The sequence below is a fragment of the Paramormyrops kingsleyae genome, chromosome 10 (genome assembly GCF_048594095.1).
Source record: "Paramormyrops kingsleyae isolate MSU_618 chromosome 10, PKINGS_0.4, whole genome shotgun sequence".
Taxonomy (NCBI): Eukaryota; Metazoa; Chordata; class Actinopteri; order Osteoglossiformes; family Mormyridae; genus Paramormyrops; species Paramormyrops kingsleyae.
This window is the reverse complement of record NC_132806.1, coordinates 8,767,018-8,786,044: the sequence shown is the minus strand read 5'-3', so window position 1 is coordinate 8,786,044 and position 19,027 is coordinate 8,767,018. Positions and strand designations below refer to the sequence as shown.

The 19,027-nt window shown below is 44.6% G+C and overlaps 4 protein-coding genes across 5 annotated transcripts; 2 read left to right on the top strand and 2 right to left on the bottom strand.

Annotated features, from left to right (window-relative positions):
- The first annotated feature begins 276 nt into the window (after positions 1 to 276).
- cd74a (CD74 molecule, major histocompatibility complex, class II invariant chain a) lies at positions 277 to 5,304 on the top strand. Its single transcript, XM_023833983.2, has 9 exons — positions 277 to 498; positions 1,424 to 1,596; positions 2,041 to 2,135; positions 2,521 to 2,577; positions 2,736 to 2,819; positions 2,895 to 2,982; positions 3,783 to 3,989; positions 4,596 to 4,646; positions 4,878 to 5,304. The coding sequence occupies exons 1-9, from the start codon at positions 425 to 427 to the stop codon at positions 4,880 to 4,882; spliced, it is 834 nt and encodes a 277-aa protein (XP_023689751.2). The 5' UTR covers positions 277 to 424; the 3' UTR covers positions 4,883 to 5,304.
- A 1,210-nt stretch (positions 5,305 to 6,514) lies between these two features.
- On the top strand, positions 6,515 to 13,008 carry golga6l9 (golgin A6 family like 9). 2 transcript variants are annotated; one of them, XM_023833900.2, is made up of 18 exons: positions 6,515 to 6,600; positions 6,740 to 6,791; positions 7,564 to 7,637; positions 7,715 to 7,762; positions 7,864 to 7,995; positions 8,209 to 8,283; positions 8,440 to 8,522; positions 8,935 to 9,045; positions 9,258 to 9,389; positions 9,526 to 9,653; positions 9,775 to 9,986; positions 10,412 to 10,477; positions 10,588 to 10,711; positions 10,814 to 10,950; positions 11,038 to 11,181; positions 11,557 to 11,724; positions 11,854 to 12,004; positions 12,455 to 13,008. In XM_023833900.2, exons 1-18 carry the CDS (start codon positions 6,589 to 6,591, stop codon positions 12,559 to 12,561), a joined length of 1,956 nt encoding a protein of 651 aa, XP_023689668.2. In that variant the 5' UTR covers positions 6,515 to 6,588; the 3' UTR covers positions 12,562 to 13,008. The 2 variants fall into 2 exon arrangements, with proteins under 2 accessions (XP_023689668.2, XP_023689667.2); XM_023833899.2 differs by having other exon boundaries at positions 9,526 to 9,674.
- A 188-nt stretch (positions 13,009 to 13,196) lies between these two features.
- On the bottom strand, positions 13,197 to 14,621 carry LOC111855153 (probable UDP-sugar transporter protein SLC35A4). Its single transcript, XM_023833882.2, has one exon. The coding sequence runs from the start codon at positions 14,619 to 14,621 to the stop codon at positions 13,644 to 13,646; it is 978 nt and encodes a 325-aa protein (XP_023689650.2). The 3' UTR covers positions 13,197 to 13,643.
- Positions 14,612 to 16,947, bottom strand: LOC111855154 (SLC35A4 upstream open reading frame protein-like). Its single transcript, XM_072717253.1, has 3 exons — positions 16,146 to 16,947; positions 15,573 to 15,671; positions 14,612 to 15,457 (listed from the first exon to the last, which is right to left on the bottom strand). The coding sequence occupies exons 1-3, from the start codon at positions 16,158 to 16,160 to the stop codon at positions 15,260 to 15,262; spliced, it is 312 nt and encodes a 103-aa protein (XP_072573354.1). The 5' UTR covers positions 16,161 to 16,947; the 3' UTR covers positions 14,612 to 15,259.
- Positions 16,948 to 19,027: the final 2,080 nt, after the last annotated feature.

The following is a 19,027-nucleotide window of genomic DNA, read 5'->3' as shown; positions in this document are numbered from 1 at the left end:
TAAATCTGGATATATTTATGTAATTAGAATAACACTGGGTTAACAATCCCCAGCATTAAATGTTTCCTCTTTTCAAAGTTTGTTCATATAGGGCATAAACAATGCCGTTTCATTTTGTTTTCTAAGCCCAGGTCTCAGTAACACTGATTTCTCTCGGGTCCAAAACACTTTACCTCCATCAACAGATGATGATCTCCCAGACAGCCAATGAAAAAGCCGGCTTGTGATGGGGGGGCAGTTTGATCCGGGACCGGAGGACCATATTCTGACCAACAGTTTGGGGGTTTCCGCGTCAGAGTCGCTTTCAGTTCTCTCTGGCACCGTTGTTTAGAGCGCTGTCCTCTTCCCTTTTCAGTCTATATTAAAAAGTGCACAGGCGCTGACGGCTCTCTGATCTGTTGTGTGCAAGCAGCAGCGAGATAGAATGGAGGAGCAGCAGTCAATCCTGCGCCGCAGCGAGAGCTCCGACAGCGGAGATGTGGGGAGGAACCGGGCAAGGTGGGCAAATAACCATGCTTTCTAGTCGGATGCAGACAGATTTTATTTGATTCCTAAAATATATGTATTATATTTGCAATTTTATATTTTGCAGTGTTATTTACAGTTAATTAATAGTTAATTGTCAAATTTCAGAAACTGTTACGATAACTGAATAATTAGCCTAATTGTGTTATTGCATACTTATTTTTAATGAATATCTTGTTTTCACAGTAAAAAAAAATAATCAGCGATATAAAACGAAAATAATAATAATAAAATGAATAATAATAAAGAACAGAAGTTTTGTAAAAGTAAAGCATTAGGCTACCACTAAAATCACCACAAATCTCTTTATTTATAATTTAGCAATGTTAACGTAATTGTAATGATAATGACTGGGGCTGTTTGTGTTGGGGAAAAAATGTGTGATTAATACATTAATTGAATTTGAAAAATATCTGCTTCTTGGTAACATTTCAACTGTTTTAAAACTGTTCAAGCGTAACATTTTTTCGATCTGAAAAAGAATTTCAGTGTAGTATCTGCCTAGCGACAGGTGATGTTTTATTACTCAGTTTGTCGATCGTTAAAAAGTAAACGCTTGGTGTGAATCCTTCGTTGGTAATATTAACTCTAATCAAGCGCATGAAAATAAGATTTGAAACTTAAAAAAAAATATTTCACATTTTTGACGGCCCAGTATAGTAACATTTGTTCTCACGTCGTTTGGCCTGTTCGTTTATTGTAAAAAGTTTGTGTTTCGGTAGTTAATTTTATGAGAAATGCCAGTACTATGCTGTTTTAGATGAGTTTCAAATCTTAAATGCATATTTTATTTTCTGATTTGTCATATAGAGAGGGTATTTCCATTAACTTTGTTTACATCCCCATGGTCTGCAGTTCTAAACCTTTGTGGTTGCCCGTCCTTCCATCTCGTCCACAGTAATGGGTCCACGGCTCGCGCCCTCAAAATCAGCGGGCTCACCATGCTGGCTTGCATGCTTGTGGCAGGACAGGCCCTCACCATCTACTATGTGACCAGCCAGCGGAGCCAGATCAGAGACCTGGAGAACACCGCCAGCAACCTGAAGCTGCAGGTGTCTCGTAGGCCCTCTGGTGAGCAAGGCTGGAATTGCGCTTAGGCTGAACGTTGACGTACAAACCCTGAGAGGAGCAGGATCAGCTCGCTTTCCATACCTTTTGAATACTTTTCCATGTAAACGCTTTCCCTCTATGATGATGAAGTTTTCTGATTCATACCCAGTATGGCTCCCCTATCCATTATGGGACTGTAGTCCTGCCCTGACCAGCTGTCAATATCACTCACCAGCTGGTCTCTCTGCTTGTTGGGGTTCCACTAAAAGAGGAACCTTCATGAGTCACAGTTTGGCTCGATAAGTTCAGGTTCCAGCCTCTTACACACTGCGATGTTACTCTTCCGTGTTACTCAGTGTCAGTATCTGCAGTAGATGACAGAATGCCTCCTCTGGGATTTCACGTTGTCTTGGTAAATGATGAGACTCCTTTTATTGACCCACTTTTCATCTCCCTTCTCTGCAGGTCCATCTTCCCCGCAGGTAGTTCGCATGCCACTGTACAACATGCCGCTGCTCATGGACATGAGGAACGCCGATGACAGCAAGATCCCCATGACGGTGAGGCTTTTAACTCTGGCTTTCAGTGGACTGTAAGGTCTGGCCACAAGGTGGCACTGTAGGGGGCATTTTATATAAAATGGTGTATTATTTCCATATAACCTGTGCAAATCCTCCCGTTGAATTTAAATTGTCCCTATATTACTAAAAATACCTAATAAAATGTAAATGCTTTGTGAATAGTTGTTATACTGTATTGTTTAGTGAAAATTGACAAGAAAAAGGTTCAGTATAGATGTAACCATCGCCTGGGTTGAGTGTTTTGCTTACCCTGAGCCAAATTCAAGTTCTGTTTTGGAACCTGCAGATATGGAGGGCCAACTAATAGTTTTCGCCATAAGTTCAGACTGGATGCTTGCATGCTGAACTGACTGTTATCTTTTAGAAGCTGGAGAACACTGCAAGAGTGAGCACGGAGAGCCAGGTGAAGGAGCTGCTGCAGGTAAACAGCTAAATGTCCCCGCTAATTCCCACTCTTAGTGAAAATAACACTGTCATGTGATCTGTACATGCAGGCGTATTGGTTTACCCCACAAAATAAATGATTGCCACGGCCTCCCGCATCAAATGGTGCATTCAGTGTATGGTTTTCCCAATCAGGACCAGGAGCTTCCCAAGTTCAACGAGACTTTCCTGGCCAACCTGAAGAGTCTGAAGAACAAGATGCAGGAGCCTGATTGGAAGGTGAAAATCCTCACCCAGGAAAACCTCCTCACTCCATAGGCTGTTCTGTGTCTGACGGATGACTGTTTGCCTCAGGGATTCGAGAACTGGATGCACCAGTGGCTGCTGTTCCAGATGGCCCAGAAGGAGCCCTCAGTGGCCACGACGGAGGCCACTAAGGAAGGTGCTGACACGTTTCCCCGTCTCACACTCACACACACTCACAATTACTGGAACAGAGGGATCCTGAGTATCTCCCACTGGACCTCCCGCGCACCACAGTGTCTGGGATCTGCTCAGCGTTCTTGTTGAAATAACTTTTACATATCCATAATCCATAACTTGAATTTGCCTCAGGGCAAGCAAAACACTGAACCCAGGCGATGGTTAAGTAATCTGCCATTTCTGACTGGAGGTTTTTTGATTGACTGTTTGATTCCATAATGGCCAATTAATTTTTGTGGTGCAAGATCAATATAATTACGACACAATGTAATCACAAAATAATAAAAAAAAAAACAATTACTGTAAATGCAAATAACAGCCCAGTTTGAAAACAAAAGTAAAACATAAACATCATATCTGATAAGTAAATAAAATAAAGTTACATATATATATATATATATATATATATATATATTATCGCAGCAACTAGTAGCAAAATAGTTGTGAAACTGCTAAACTGGGAGCTAAACTGTTTTTCACTCTTTTTGTAATAGTGACAATAAAGATCTGTCATCTTAAATACTACGAGATCATTTAAAAAATACAAATAATTACAAACAGATGATGTAAGAATCAAATCGAAATAGGAATTTTCTACATAATTGGTTTTAATGTGGTCACTGTTCTCACAACCTGGAAAGCCCAAATATTCTCGCATCCGCAATAATAACATCAGGCTATTATTTTTAAATAAAGGCTAATCTTAATACTGAAATTCCACGCACCGCCATTTAAGGAATACCTGACTGTTGTCGACAGCTGCCACCATCCGGACAAAGTGCCAGCTTGAGGCCACTGGGAAGTCGGTGAAGCCTGGCTTCTACCAGCCACAGTGCGACCAGGAGGGCAACTACCTGCCCATGCAGTGTTGGCACAGCACTGGCTACTGCTGGTGCGTCGACAAGAATGGCAATGAGATCCCAGACACTCTGGTGCGCGGGAGGCCCACGTGCGGAGGTCCAGCGGGTAGGTACTCAGCATCCCTCTGTTCCACCTCCTGTCTAAATCTACACATTTCTGCGGTGGCGTAGAAGGAACCCACCTTCCTTTAATTAAACAGCTGTGTCTGGCACCTCAGTTGTTGTTCTCCTGACCTCCATTGGTTATGTCTCAGTATCAATTCTCATTTATTAATAACAGTTTCAGGATACATAACTTCTTAGCTGTTATTGAGAAATTTACCCTGATAGCACACATATGTGTGCTCGACATACACAAGTTGCGTCTAAACCATAAAATATTTGAATCGTTTGCTAAATGGCAAGACGGCCGTGTTAGGTCACATGTCTTAGGCAACTTTGAAACTATCGCGGAATCGCTGCAGACCCAAAACTGACCTTGCAGAGAGGTCGTGCCAATTAGCAAACGATTTGAGTATCATATATTTGCTATGTGGGTAGTGTTTCTTGCAACCTTTTTCAAATACAGACTAGTTTATTCATTTAGGAAGTTACTGTTAATAAAGGGAACACAACGGATTGTAAATTAGCTCGATGACCAAAAATCCCTATAGGGTTGAGTGAAGCTTTTCCGATGACTCTGGGTTTTTCTGTCGTTCTTCTTTCCCTACAGAGGCACGTATGATCGCTATGCCCAGCATGGCCAGGATGATGGAGGATAAGGGTGAGTCTCTCTAGCCTGATAGGACATGACTCCTGTGCTGCTCCTTTGTACCCGTACTGTTACCAAACAAAATCACCATAAACAAAGATGTATTGATACATTATCTTCCTTGCTTATATGTCGCTTTGGACGTCTACTAAATAGACAAATATAACTGTAATTAATATAGCATCAGGGTTACAATACCAATTGTCTGTATGTTCATTTATATTTTGCTGTTTTTTTTTCCAGAGTAAACGCAGTCTGATCCGAACATGAAATGCTCATTCATCAAAACATCTCTGAAAATAATTTTTTTAAATGACTAACAGTTTTAATTCAGGTATAGGCAGTTTGGATTCCATTTTTTAGATTAAGCTTTAACTCCCTTCATAAGTTTTTTATGACAAGCTTAGTGAAGAATTTTTTTTCCTCCATTTTAGCCACTTGTGCTTGAAAAACACTGCTCAGACATCCTATTCATTCTTGCAATAAATATCTAGCTCGTGGTGAATTATGTCTTTTTTTAAGTAAAATATGTATGTATCTAACATTATTTTATTCTATTTCTTATAAGGGAGATGGTAGCATAATTGAGTCACTGAAGGGCAGGTCAATAATTAATATGGTTTGATTTGTTATATATGAAGGTCTTAAATAAAGGATAACTTTACTACCATCATTGTAGTTGCCTGTTTTTCTGTATTATATTGTGTGATTAGCAGACTTAGTGTGTTAACTTATATGGAGAGTATAGGCTAACGTTCTCCACGCTAAGCAAAGAATGATGTGTTCAGCTTGTGAAACGTGAGAAACCCCCACCAGCTCTGTCAGTCCACCATCATTAGTAATTACCTAATACTTTCAGTTTCCTTGGATTTGTAGAAAGTCCCCGAGTCTCCAGTAAAGTATGAGGCTGCAGTCTGGGTGGACATTGCTCACAGACCTTGTAAGTTTCCCTAAGGGGTGATGTGGTAGCTTACTGGTGCCTCACATCTCCAGGCTTGTGGGTTTGATTCCTGCCCAAAAACATGCAGTTCAGTAAACTGGCATCTCTAAACTGTCCTTAGTGTTGGCGTCCCATCCAGGGTGCCCATCACCCCTTGTGTGTGGCGTCCCATCCAGGGTGCCCATCACCCCTTGTGTGTGGCGTCCCATCCAGGGTGCCCATCACCCCTTGTGTGTGGCGTCCCATCCAGGGTGCCCATCACCCCTTGTCTGTGGCGTCCCATCCAGGGTGCCCATCACCCCTTGCCCCGAACTTCCTTTGACAGACTCATCGCTGCTGTGACCCAGCATTTGATAAACTTCCAGAGTGCTTTGCAAAGATGGCCACTAGATGTCAGAATAATCATCTTGCAAAATGATTTGCAATGAATTAAAGTTTGAGCTCGAGATGAGGGGCAAAGGGAAAGTCCTTGTTTTTTAACCATTCAGCAGACAGTAATACTCCCTTGGCTATTAACTATAAAGGAATAAACTGGATTAACAGTAATACATGAAACAGTTAAAAAAATAAACAAAACTGGGTCATGAAAATGTGAAAGCTATAGACACCCCTCTGATATCTTAGAAATGGCAGATATTTTTCAGATAGGTACCATAGCAGTTGTTTCTGATATTAATTAGCTTGAAGCTCTTCCCCCTGGCTCAGACATACTCAATGAGTGCAACTAATGCTTAGCGAGACCTTATTTTACATGAGTTTGTTCTCTTCTTGTGATGTTTCAGTCTGCCCTGACATCCACAGACCCAAGAGAACCAATCAGAAACTTTATAATACATAAGAGGAGTCTTTATCAGTAGAGTTCCATAATTTGATCGCTTCCTTGCCAGAAACTAAATACCCTGTCCCCCCACATTCAGTCATGTGAGAGTGACTCATTAATATTTCAGATCCCTATCACTGAACACAAGGACTGCATCAGATGTAAGATACACTGGGAATATTCCTTCTGAGGATATGGATCCATTTGTAAGTGCCTCTAGCTTATTATTACAGATTATTGGTATGGTTCTGCTTTGGAAAATAATGGGCCAGATCTGCTTGGAACCTGCCTGTGTGTTTCCTAAGAAAGTGGGCTTTGGTGCACATTACCGCCGTTCCTCCTCAGACTCGGCGGGATGCAGCGGCTAGAGTGGGTGTGGTCATCGTGCAGACATCAGGTACGTGGGACCGGAGTGCTATTGTCACTCCTGCAAACAATGGTGAGCTGCTGTTGCAGCACCAGCTGTAAGAGCTACGGCGATTAAGCTGTGTCAGTGTCTCAGTGGCACATGTGTACAGCCTATGAAAGATGACATTATAATACAATATAATAAGATATTCTATACAGCATGTGGCTCGGCGACCCTTTGTAATCAAAAGGTCGCCGGTTCAAACCCAGCCTCAGCACGTCTGCGGGTCCTTGAGTGAGGCCCTTAACCCCCAGCTCCCTGGGCGCTGCCATGGGTGGCTGCCCTTCGCGGACAACTTACTCTACAAAGAGCAAGTTAAGGGAGGCGTAGACGATTTCCCCATGGGGTTTAATAAAGTATTATTATTAAATGTGTCTGTGCAGGGCTGTAAAAGACTCAGATACTGTACATAGATTTGAGTTAGAGCGATGGTACAGAGTTGATGTGGTGAAGATCTGACCCCTGTGGAAAGTCTTAGAAAGAAATCTGTGATCACCATCCATCCACTGTCCAACAGCCTACCAAATTCAGGGTGGTGGGAGGGCCTGGAGACAATCCGAGGCAGCACAGAGCTGAGGACGCTCTGCACAGGGTGCTATTACCTCCTTGGGGAACACATGTACATACATAGTTACATATTATAGACATTACACAGTAATTTTATGTTAGTACGAATGCAAAAAATGCAAAAAATTACTCTCTTATCGGAAGAGTATACTACCTCGACCCCCAGCTGTCTAAACTTAGGTAATGTGTGCAGATGGGGAGCATGGAGGAAGACTCACTGTAAATGAGGAAGCTAACAGCGTGGATTATACAAGAGAGGGTGACGAGGTAAGAATACAGCTGACGGAGGACTGAGCTGCCGCATCCAGCCTGAGACTCACATGTAGCATCTTTTTCTTTAACAGAAAATGTCCTTTGTATTCGATGCTGTTACCAACCAGCACAACATACAGGCAAGAAAATGATTTTTTCTGAAAGTGAAAGTGAAACTAAGTGTAGGCAACACTAAAGGCAACGTGAACTCATTCGGCAAGCTGATTGCTCAATTCGACAGAGGCTGTACCCTGAGCTGCTCCGGCCTCTCTGTGAGTTGGTTTGCTCTGGTTACCATGGAGCTGTTCTGGTGGGTGGAACCTTGAGGTCTGGAAAGGAGAAGCTTCTACAGACCCAGAGCGTCATGAAACAGGTAGAACAGAAGTACAGTGACAAGATAAAGGTTTAAGGCGGTGAGACCTTGCCAATGTTGGGACAACGTTCAGCAGTAATGCTAAGCGGCATTAGAAAAGGAATATCTAATATGAAACACTTAGTCAATAATAAAATAAAACAACTTTGTTCTATTGACTGATTTGTCTTCATGTCACTGTAATGTTTATGAGCATCTTATTTGTTATCCCAGCTGGTGACTGGTTTGTTCAATGAAATAACGAAGATAAACACTGGGGAGATGTTTACAACAGCATCCTTCATCCAGGTACCGTTCGATTTTGCCGTTCGTTCGTTCTGGACATTGTGCTCTTGCCCACGTTTGGCTGCCTGAGGTCCTCGTTGGCCCCGATGGTGTTGGCTCCGGTTTCGTATCGTCTGCTGTTGTGTCTGGATTGTGATATCGGATCGCCCCTCCCCACAGTTCTATCCTGACGACAGTGCGGTCGACCTTCTAGACAAAGAGGGGCGGGGCCTGAAGCCCAGGACTCACCCTGCCTCTGGAGCGTGAGTGTGTCCGAGAGCAAAGGGCTGACAGCTAAACTGATACAGTCAATCTGGAAGAATCACTTCTCGCAAATATTTCTTGAAGCTGTTAGCAAAACCTTCTTTCCTTTTGCAAACGCCACAGTTTTATAATCATCCGTCTGCTTCTCTTGGTCAGGGTAACAGGAGGGGGTGGAGCCTATCACAGGAAGCACAGGGTGCCGGGCTGGGGGACTCCCCAGTTAGAATGGCGTCCCTTTCTGGGGACACATAGAATCGAATGAGCTGAGGGGCCCTAGTTATCCCAAATCCCGAGAGAGTGAGATTACTGTCTATGGGCCCTCGTCGCATGGTTTAACCTACAAGGAAGCTGCATAATGCATAAGAATCCCAACCACTGTGGTAATATTTGTGCTGTTTTGTCCTGCTTCAGGTATGTGGAGGGTGTCTGCGAGGTGGCAGTGGAGACCCTGGAGGAAACACTTTCACTGTACGAAGAGGGCAGGGAGACTCTCAGCGCCAATTCTGGGCCGTTGGTCGGCAGGTATTACGAACTGCTGAGTTAATGAGATTGATTCTACAGAATCCCAGACTGAGCTGCACCAATAATCAGGCTTAGCTTGTCCATATTGTCCGCTGATGGGCTAATGTGGTATTCTTTAGCCAATCACAGGTCAGCGTGTCATATAGTGGGTGGACTCTTGTTGTCTTGGTGGGATATCCCATAAATCCTTGTTAAATCTTGTGTACCCATAGGTGCAGCTCCTTGTTTTCGGTGAACGTGGAACGGAGGCTTCAGGGGGAGGAGGCTGCGGAGCAGCAGTACTGCCATGGCACACTGCGTGTGTTTGACCTGGCAGGAGGCGCTCGGAAGGGGGACCTCAACGGGTGAGAGCGCCCTCTACAGTCTGAAGTTTGAAGCATTAAATGGGAATGGTGCCCATTCTACCTGTCATGCCAGAACTACCTGCCCCTAGGTGGCTAAGGCACAAAATACCGATCATGTGTCTCTTTGGTGCCACAGAGTCAGCACCTTGGTGAAGGTTCTGGAGTCTCACAAGATGGCTGATGATAGGCTCCTCCCCTTTCTCCTGGCAGACACTCTAACAGGGAGCTGCAGCAATGTCCTTCTCTACTGTGTCCAGCCACAAGGTGAAATTATAACCGTCTCAGGTATTTTATGGTATTTTTTTAACAATAGCAGTTTTCTGATTCATTTGTATATACAGTATATTTCTATGGTATGTTTCTCCATAATTTACTCGTGCCCCAGACCTGCTGGATGAGGAGACCTACCACGCTCTGGCTCTTGCTCAGCGTGTCAGGGGTCTGGTGACCCACATGGTCCCCAGCCGGTGGTGTCCTCAAAGGGCCACCCAGGACATCCGAGAAAGGATCCAGGAGCTGCAAACCAGAATGGTGTCCCAAGCAGAGAACGACGAAGAGGACATCAGGAAATTCGAGATGCTGATTCAACACTTACAGGTAAGACAAGACCAGAAGGTGAATTTTAAATACTTGTGTTTTCAGGGTATGTATAGTTATATCGACAGGTTGGGAGGTCTAGTATAAAGGTGACACATAGGTAAAAGATGAAAAAATGTTCTTATGAAAAATGGCAAATAAAACGTAGCCCCTTTACGGACACCCAACTATTAGTGCAAAGACCTGACTAAAATGAGTGAAAAAGCAGATTAAACCCTGTGTGTTATTGTTAACTGAGTGACCATTTCTGGAGGGATGTGACCATTTCTGAAGGGATGTGACCATGTCTGAAAGGATGTGTCAGCCATGGAGACCCTAGTATCCATCCCTAATGCAGGCTCATGCCATAGCAGGTGACCATTTCTCACGCAGCTTAAAACCTGGAAATAAAACTGTTGTCCAACTCATTTGTGGTTTCTGACCAGATAGTGAAAAACCAAGACTGGGCGAAGAAGAAAATCCAATCCAGGGAAATCTGGGAGAGAAAAAAGGTGTCTTTACGTTAATGCACGGTGAAAAGGTGTCAGAGCGTAGATTTTTGGCCTTGACGAATGCTAACAGTCATTTCAATAAGGACTCCATATTTGTGTTAATGCAAAAGAGGTTAAAAGAACAACAATCCAAAGTGGAGAAGCTGAGCCACAATGATGACATCCAGGGGGCGACAGAGAGGCTGAAGCAGCTTCAGACTCAACTGAGAGTGCAGATCGAGGCCCACATAAGAGGTAACCTGGAGAATCTGGAATCAATACAGGCCAGGTTCTTTCACACGTCTCAAATAGTGTAATGCATAGATGTCGAGATGAAGAAATCTATGTTTTTCACAGAAGGGAAAGTGAGTGTGGATACGAGCCAGGAGCGACTGAGCCACATCCAGAAGCTGAGGGAGGCCATCAAAGAAGAGGAGACCAGATTGAAGACTGGCAGCAGTGACTCTGAGCAGCCAGGGAATCAAACAAACCAGGTACACACTTCCCAAGAGCACCACCACCATGTTCAAGAAGCAGCAAACGCCTAGAGGGGCCACATCGCAGATATTTCCCCTTGGCAGGCAGAGGATGGATTCACCCAAATGTCTGAGGTGGAGGTGGAATATTCGAAAGCGCAGAGCAGACGCCAGATGCTGATGGAGGATCACAGGGCTTTGATCCAGAAAGAGCTGGACAAGATGGAGAGGGAGTTGGGAGAAGAGAAGGTAACAGATCAGTCGCAAAGAGGCCAGCAGAGCTCATTGATGCACTGAGGACTAATGCAATGGTCTGGACTCATGGAGAAGCTCTATCAGCCTCTATATATGTTTAGTTCCACGAGCCAAACACATGGCGTTAGAAGTTAGATATGCTGAATGAAGTACACATCATTCAATCTTAGGTGATGTCTTCGTAATTGTAGCAAAACGAGTGTACTAAGAGGGACTAGTTAGTCATAAAGGAGGGGAGGCATGGGTGTCAATTATGGGGGGATGTAACCCTCCCAATAATCAAAATCAGCCAACACAACTCCCTCGACCTCCTTAAACGCTCAACTCAAAGGTGTTCCCTGGATGAGCGGCTCTTCCTGTCCTCCACAGGCCGACGGGCTGGAGGGGCGGCTGCTGCGGATGAACATGGAGCGGCAGGTACTGGTCCTGCAGCTGGAGGCCCTCCGAAGGGAGAAGCTGGAGGCTGAGAAGGACCTGGAGGCCCAGCACCGGAGGCACATTCAGGAGCTGCACACCCTCAGAGAGGAGGGCCTCCAGGTGGCCGCTGCGGGGGGGCCGGTCAGAAAGGCGGTACCCTGAGAATACGGTCACTTCTTTCTTCTGGTGACTTTCCCCAATGATAAACATCACCGTGAGGGTGACGCCCAGCTGCCGATTCCTCCTCAGGTGTTCCGCGTGTACCGCCAGGTGTTTGAGGAGCAGAAGGAGATGTTGGAGGACAGGTACAGGAGTCTGCTGCAGGACGCCATCCAGGATGCCGTCTACCTGTCGGCGAAAAACCGGCAGCTGCAGGCAGAGAGCAAGCGGCTTCACGCTGGTGAGTGACTGAGGTGTCCTCCACCTCACCGTGGCACCAGGCTGCCTATACCAAATATAGCACTACATGGATATTGGAGGAGGGGTAAAGGACAAAAAAATTGAAAGAATTACTCTTTGACATTTTACTTGGTCTTCAGAATTTCACTTCGACGGGTTCTGCAGAAGTTGAGATGTTTGTCCAGCACAAAAGGATAGAGTAACACTCTGGGTGGGGGGGTGGATCTGCTTGTGTGCTATGCACACTCAGCGGTGTCCGTTTTCTGAAACGCGTATTATCAAAGGTCGAGTCGGACCAGTCTGTCACCCGGGTATAGGGGTTATTGGGTCACCTGGAGTGACGGTCTATGTGTCATTGGTCGATTAAGCGCGCCACTGCCAGTAATGCAACGCCATCTCGTCAGGTTCTTTGACCGCTGTGAGACGAGATCGATCTTCCTGTCTCATGCAGTGCTGGCCGAACTGAGGGACACAATCTCAGCCCGGGCCGACCCTGGTGGGTGGAGGGACGATGACCACAGTTCCTCCAAAAAGGAGGAAGACAGCGACAGAAGGTGACTCAGGGAAGGGTATATATGACGCACATGCTGCCTTGACAACGGCATCAACCACTGGCTGTGAGACACCCCCCCCCCCCTTGAAAATGCAGCAATAATCACCCTTCTACTGCTGAGAGGCTCATTATTTGCCAGGGAAACAAGGACACAGTGCCTCACAGTGAATGCTATGCTAAGCATGGAGGTAACAGGAAAGCAAAGGTTTAACTCTAGATAATAAAAGGAATAAACGGCTGATGAACGATGTCACTTATCAGGATCCATTTTTCTGACTGTGAATGTGACTGTTTTCATGCAATGTTCAGTTCAAATGAAGATGATTTAGAATCCAATTCAGTTATAAAGAAAACCTCTTGCCAATTACCCTTTCAGGTGTTACATGTTACAAACCAACAACTCAATGGTTGAACTTCCACAGTATAAAAACACAACAGATTATGTGTTCAGTCATTCTTTTTTTTTACTGTGACTTTGTCTTAATACATTATAAATATTAAAGAATTTTAACATTCTCCCTCACTCCCACATGAAATATTTAACACACTTCTTGGCAGCGACTGACACAGTAAATGTGCGTGTAATTCAACCAGAGAAATTAAATCTTATCAAAAAACGATTTATAAAAAGACAGAGCAATGTTAGAAAACAGAGGGTCATACTGTTCTCAATATCGAAACCCATTACACAGCGAAGAAAACTGTATACAAAGACAAATGAGCTTTCAGCGTGATGACAAAGGAAAAAGGAGGTATCGAATTTCACGCGGATAATAGACACGTACTGTAGCAGACTGCAGGAGCTGGAGTCATGTGGAAGTTTCCAGCATCAAGCTACTTGCCTGCTTTGCATACTGAAATATGCAAGGCTGAAAGTCAAACTCATTTTTCATGAATCTTTCTGGAAAAGGCAGCTATTTTTTTCTTTGCTTAATAATCTCTGAACGGTTTGAATGCAGTTTCAATGGTTTGTTGTGACTTTGAGTGAACAGCTATTAAATTTCGCTGACTAAGAACAAGTCAGTCCAGCAAAATCATCTAAACGGTGACTGCATCCGAGGAAACGAGGCTTTTTATGGCAAGATGATTAAATGCTGTAGTACAGGTGAATGGCGAGTCCAATCAGCAGTGCGGCCAATGCGAAGAGAGGTGTGAGCTGCAGTCCCAGCACTGCCCAGGAGAGGGCGGCGTTCACCAGCATGGAGCAAGAAATGATGAAGAGGCGTGTGATGCTGCTCCCGTGCTTCATCACCACAGACATCAGCAGGCCGTTGGCCGCCTGGCCGGCCACGATGGCCCACACGGTCAGCGAGTACCCCTCCAAGAAGCCCAGCTCCCCCCCAGCCCCCGAAAGGTGTGCCACCCCGTTCACCACCACCCCAAAAGTATACAGGAAGAGATTCTGCAAGCTAAGGGGCAGCTTCTGGGTCTTCAGAATCAGTTCAGTGTAAACGGCGGCCAGGCCTGAGATCAGGCAGTAGCTCAGCACCAGCAGTAGGCCCCAGGCAGAAATATGGAGGTTAATCTTGTTGACGCCTTCTTCACTTGGTGCTCCCAGCTCAAGGTTATTATAGCTGTGGCACATCCCGGCCCCCATGAGCAGGCTGAGAGCCAGCCACTGGCTGGGCCGTAACCTCTTCCTCAAGCAGACACAGTACAGCAGGGCGGTGAAGGCAATCTTCAGATTGCTGAGGACTTGGAAGGTGCTTGGGTCCATGTGGGCCTGCATAAGTACCACCAGGTTATTGTTGAGGGCATAGAGGAGGGCCGGCAGGGCGTAAGGGGCAGCCGAGGCCCAGGACGACGAGGCGTAGGGAAGGGCAGGCAGGTCACGGACCACCAGCAGGACCAGAGAGACTAGCAGCTTGGCCAGCTCGATGAGCAGCACGCAAGAGGAGGAGCTAAAGGGGACACGCCCACCCACCTTGCTGAGTGCGATAAGGGGCGCGTGGGACCCGTAAATGAGCACTGAGAGAACCAGGAGGACGGGCCATCCCGCTCTCCGTACCCAGCGCCTCCGCCCTGGTGCGGCGTCATCGACACCCACATTGGGGATCACAATCATCACAATTATTTATTTACAAACTGACAGAGTCCTTAACTACTGCACCTTGCATCATCTGACCCGGAGCACTGGAAATCACGCTGAGACTATGCCTGTAGGGCAGCGCTTCTCGATTAGCCGCCAGCGATACAAAGCAATTACACGACTTCCCTTGCCTGACTTTCTAAAAGAAAAGGACTATTTAATATAATTGCTTTTGTAGAGGACTATTTCTAGGAGGGTTATGGGAAAGAATTTGCTTTTTTGGCTGAGTTTAGCTTGAGGCTCTCAGGCTCAATGTGCAGTATTAAAAAAATATCAGGCAAGTAAAACATAGTTTTGTGTATCATTTCGGTTAATACTCTGACTGGACTCAAGAAGTTTTGTTTTCTCTGCAGATATATGAAAAACATTGCAATAAAAACATTGCACACATTATAATTGTGTAGGGATTACTGTACATTTTGCCCCTAGTAATGACTGTTTATAAATTCAGCTGACTATATTCTAACACTTTGAATGAAAACCCAACATGATACCAACAGTACAGCACTGTAACAATCACTGTAACAATGAAGAAAATGGGGGGTAATTTGGTCATTTGACATGAACCTTTGTGCTTTCACTGTCTGGAGAGGAAGGGGCTGATCAGCACACTGTTAGCTGGGCCTTCTCTTGGTGGAGTTGAAGTAGTCTTTGAGGGTCCTCTCCACATTGGGTACTTTGTAGTTTTGTGCCGCGTATATCCCCGTGCAGGTTCCCAGAAGCAATCCGAGGATCGCAGAGGAGCGAAGCTTCGCCACGACGTATCCAGCTAGGAAACCTTTCAGGAAGGGAGAGGACAGCACAGTGCTCCCCTAGAAGAGGAAATACCAAAGACATTTGACATTCAGGGTGGTTTCAAGGTGATATTCAAACACAGAGCTTTTATCCACCACTGTGTGGCGCAGTGCTGCGGGTGGAGAGTGTCACCTGTGGTATTCCCGCATGGACTTCACCCTCAACCCGCTTCTGAATGTCCTCTAGCTGATCCTTCAGCTGTGCAAGATCCTTCAGCTGTCTTAGAGGATCCTGGAGCAAAGCATGATTAAAGTAAAAAAACGCTATTCAGGGTGATCTTATGATTATATGTGTAAGATAAATTTATAAACGTGTTTTAAAGTAACTTGCAGCACAGTGATAACGAAACGGTATCTGCTGTCGATTACTTACGTCTATTTTGAAAAAACACTTAAAATATCGATTTCCTAACACATACGCTTCTGAAGCAAATAATCAAGAGCAAAAATAACATGTGAGCAAATACTTATAAAAACTGTTGAGAATAAGCCTCACATATCGGATAAGAAGCTGATCGTAATTCGAACACGTGCTGTCCAAATCTACGTAATCAAACTGGTTTTGAACAAAGCAGAATTTTGCTTATTGATTTATTACGCGATTAAATGAGCCTTTTGGGACGTCAACTGCTGATGATCTCTAAGTGGACGCTAAGTTGAAGAACTTTGTGAACCCAGATCTGGGCGCCCCACAAACCAGACTCACCTTGCTATCCGCCATGTTTTCGGATGTCAATGATCCTGCTATCTACTACCGATTACTCATGCCTGGCAAGTCGGAGTTACGGATCCAGCTGAAGAGTCAGGGAGCAGGCAGGGCGTTAGGTGTCAGTGATGCTTGCCACTTTGCAAGATCATGTTTTTCCTCTCCTGTCCTGTGTTAACTGTTTTTTTAAATCAGCTATGTGCCGACATATGACTTGAATATACCTAATCTAGTTTTACGTTCTATTTCTTTATTTCCCTAGAATCAGAATAAAAGAACATAAGAAATTTACAAACGAGGGGAGGCATTTCGGCCAATACACGCGATTATTACATCAATAACATTGTTACACATACTGTATGGTTAATTTTGTTTCCTTTAATTTTGGAAATAAATATGATAGTGAAAATATAGCTAACACTGAAAAGATGCATTTCCTCTTGAAATTGAACAAGGAAGTGTAAAATTAAAATAATGTTTCTTATAGCGATAATGATTAGATGCACACAGACACACAAAAACTGGTAACAATGTCATTCATTCTCACAACAAACAGGGTGCAACCACGTCGATTAAACTTAACTAAATGCTATTGCTGCCCCGCCGTCTCATAGCGCAACACTGATCGATGATTCCTCGCTGATGAGCATCTTTGCGACGCTAAATTTTGGGTGTCTTGTTTACACCCAGTAAAGCTGGACTGTCCTTTCTTTTAATCCGCACTCATCCCTGTGACCCTGGTTCTGACCGCGTGAGCTGGTCCCCTGTTGCTACGGTAACGCTGGAGGTGATTGAAGGATGCTGCAGACGGAATCTATTACGGAATGTGGGCGCGAGCCAGACACGACGTCTGGTTAAGGTGGACCAGCGGGAGAGAGGCTAGTAGCGCCGGAATGTAGCGTTCATATGCGTCTCTGTGTTCTGTGTCTTTAAATGGACCCCTGCCTGTTATTAAGCTGTAAATAACGCAGAAAGTTTCGTTGCTTATTCAACATTTCTATAACTGATGTCATACTGACCCCCAATCCCGTAACATATATAAGTAATTTATGATGCAAACGAGGGTATTTCAATGAAGGGAAAAATAACAACAATGACAACAATAATAATAATAATAATTATTATTATTATTATAATGATGGAATGGTGGACATAATTTGTCACCTTAAACTATTTTTTTTTTAAACTATCATGTGAGACTTTGGCACATATATTTGGCATGGGACTGTCACTTTTTTAGCAGGGATGTCTGAGCTCTGTGAGGTGACGGTGTGTATATTTATTTTACAGATGGTGGTACAAATTTATATTTCAGGCTCACATCCTCACTGGGTTGTGAGTTTAGGCGCTTCTGGGTGGGAGTAATAACTATACAGCTGGTTTTAATATTTGTTTGAATCAGTGGAATTGCTTGGGGCCTTCAAGGGTGATTTTAAAAGAAAGGAAATACAAGTCCATTAGTCTGACTAGGCTAAGTGGTTAGAAGGTGGATGGATAACTGGATAGAAAAACATAAATTATTTGCGAGCTGGGTGCAGAAAGACAGCTTTGTTTTGAAATCCTCCATGATGCAGCCAGAGTTCTTCCTATAGATCTCTCTTTGTTTGTTGTTTGTTTGTTGACTTCACATACAGTTACTCATATGATGCAGCTTACAGATCTTCCTGCAGTAATGTTTAGCACAGTCAGGCATCGCTTAACGACGTGGATATATTCTGAGAAGTGTGTCGTTAGGTGATTTTGTTGCTGTGCAAACATCCTAGAATGTGCTTGCACAAATGTAGATGGTATATCCCACTACAAACCAAGGCTATATGATATAGCCTAAATAACAAAACATTTAGTGTCGTATGCATAAACCTTTAACATAGTTGTTTATTATTATTCAGAAGTATTATGTACTGTATATAATTGTATGTGCTATGCCAGGGGTGTCAAACTGCAGTCCTGGGGGGCCGGAGCCCTACACAGTTTTTGATTTCCCCTCATTTAACACACCTGATTCAACTCCTTGTGCTAATTACCACACAGCTCTTGAGCTGAATCATTTGTGGTGGAACAGGGAAAGAACTAAGCTACACAGGGCTCCGGCCCCCCAGGACTGGAGTTTGACCCCCCCCCCCCCATGCTATACAGTGATAAGACTGGCAGTACAGTAGGTTTGTGTACACCAGCATCACCACAAACACGTGAATAATACTTTGCAGTACAACAGCTGTGATATCACAAGGCAATAGGCATTTTTTAACTCTGTTATAATCTTAAGAGTTCACTGTTGCGTTTGTGGTCCCTTGCTGACCTACATGTCTGTACATGTCTGTACACCGTAAGGTCCTTTTTACCGCCACTCACTGCTTTCTGTAACAGTAACACCCCATTCAAGCTGGGAGATTTCACTGCAGATGTCAGTCAGACCGCCACACGTCGCTATGACAGGAGAAAGTGGGGCCTGTTTGGGCCCAACTCTCTAATTAGAATTAGCATAATCTGCTCCCCCATCTGTTGACAGGAGGGGGCGGTGCTGTTTCCCCTGTGTAGAGAGGGCACCCTTCACAACCCCCCTCCCCCCCCAACACCCCCCACCCCTTGTGGCTGCTGGTGTGATATGAAGTGCTTGTATTTGTGTTCAGAACTGATTCTTATCCCAAATCTTGCTGCCTGACAGACACATATTATGCCTCAAATTGAATTAAACCCTATTTACTTCCACCTCCTTCTATTCTTACCAGCCTGGTTACTCCGACCAGTTGTTGGAATGTCTTTCTCTGCCCCATAATTTCAAATGAGGGGGTTTCATCTTCCTTTTCTGCTTGTCAGTGGCACCTATGTAACAGAATCTAGCCCATTTCGAACCCTGAGCAACGACGGGGGGGGGGGGGGGA

What these genes read in the sequence shown, in the direction of transcription:
- LOC111855153 (XM_023833882.2), bottom strand. Translation starts at nt 14,621, where the DNA reads ATGATTGTGATCCCCAATGTGGGTGTCGATGACGCCGCACCAGGGCGG.
- LOC111855154 (XM_072717253.1), bottom strand. An exon ending in TCCATGCGGGAATACCACAG is followed by an intron (nt 15,458 to 15,572) that starts GTGACACTCTCC and finishes TTCCTCTTCTAG; the next exon opens with GGGAGCACTGTGCTGTCCTC.
- golga6l9 (XM_023833899.2), top strand. An exon ending in CGGAAGGGGGACCTCAACGG is followed by an intron (nt 9,390 to 9,525) that starts GTGAGAGCGCCC and finishes TTGGTGCCACAG; the next exon opens with AGTCAGCACCTTGGTGAAGG. An exon ending in GAGCAAGCGGCTTCACGCTG is followed by an intron (nt 12,005 to 12,454) that starts GTGAGTGACTGA and finishes TGTCTCATGCAG; the next exon opens with TGCTGGCCGAACTGAGGGAC.
- cd74a (XM_023833983.2), top strand. Translation starts at nt 425, where the DNA reads ATGGAGGAGCAGCAGTCAATCCTGCGCCGCAGCGAGAGCTCCGACAGC. An exon ending in AGGTGAAGGAGCTGCTGCAG is followed by an intron (nt 2,578 to 2,735) that starts GTAAACAGCTAA and finishes TTTCCCAATCAG; the next exon opens with GACCAGGAGCTTCCCAAGTT. An exon ending in CACGTGCGGAGGTCCAGCGG is followed by an intron (nt 3,990 to 4,595) that starts GTAGGTACTCAG and finishes CTTTCCCTACAG; the next exon opens with AGGCACGTATGATCGCTATG.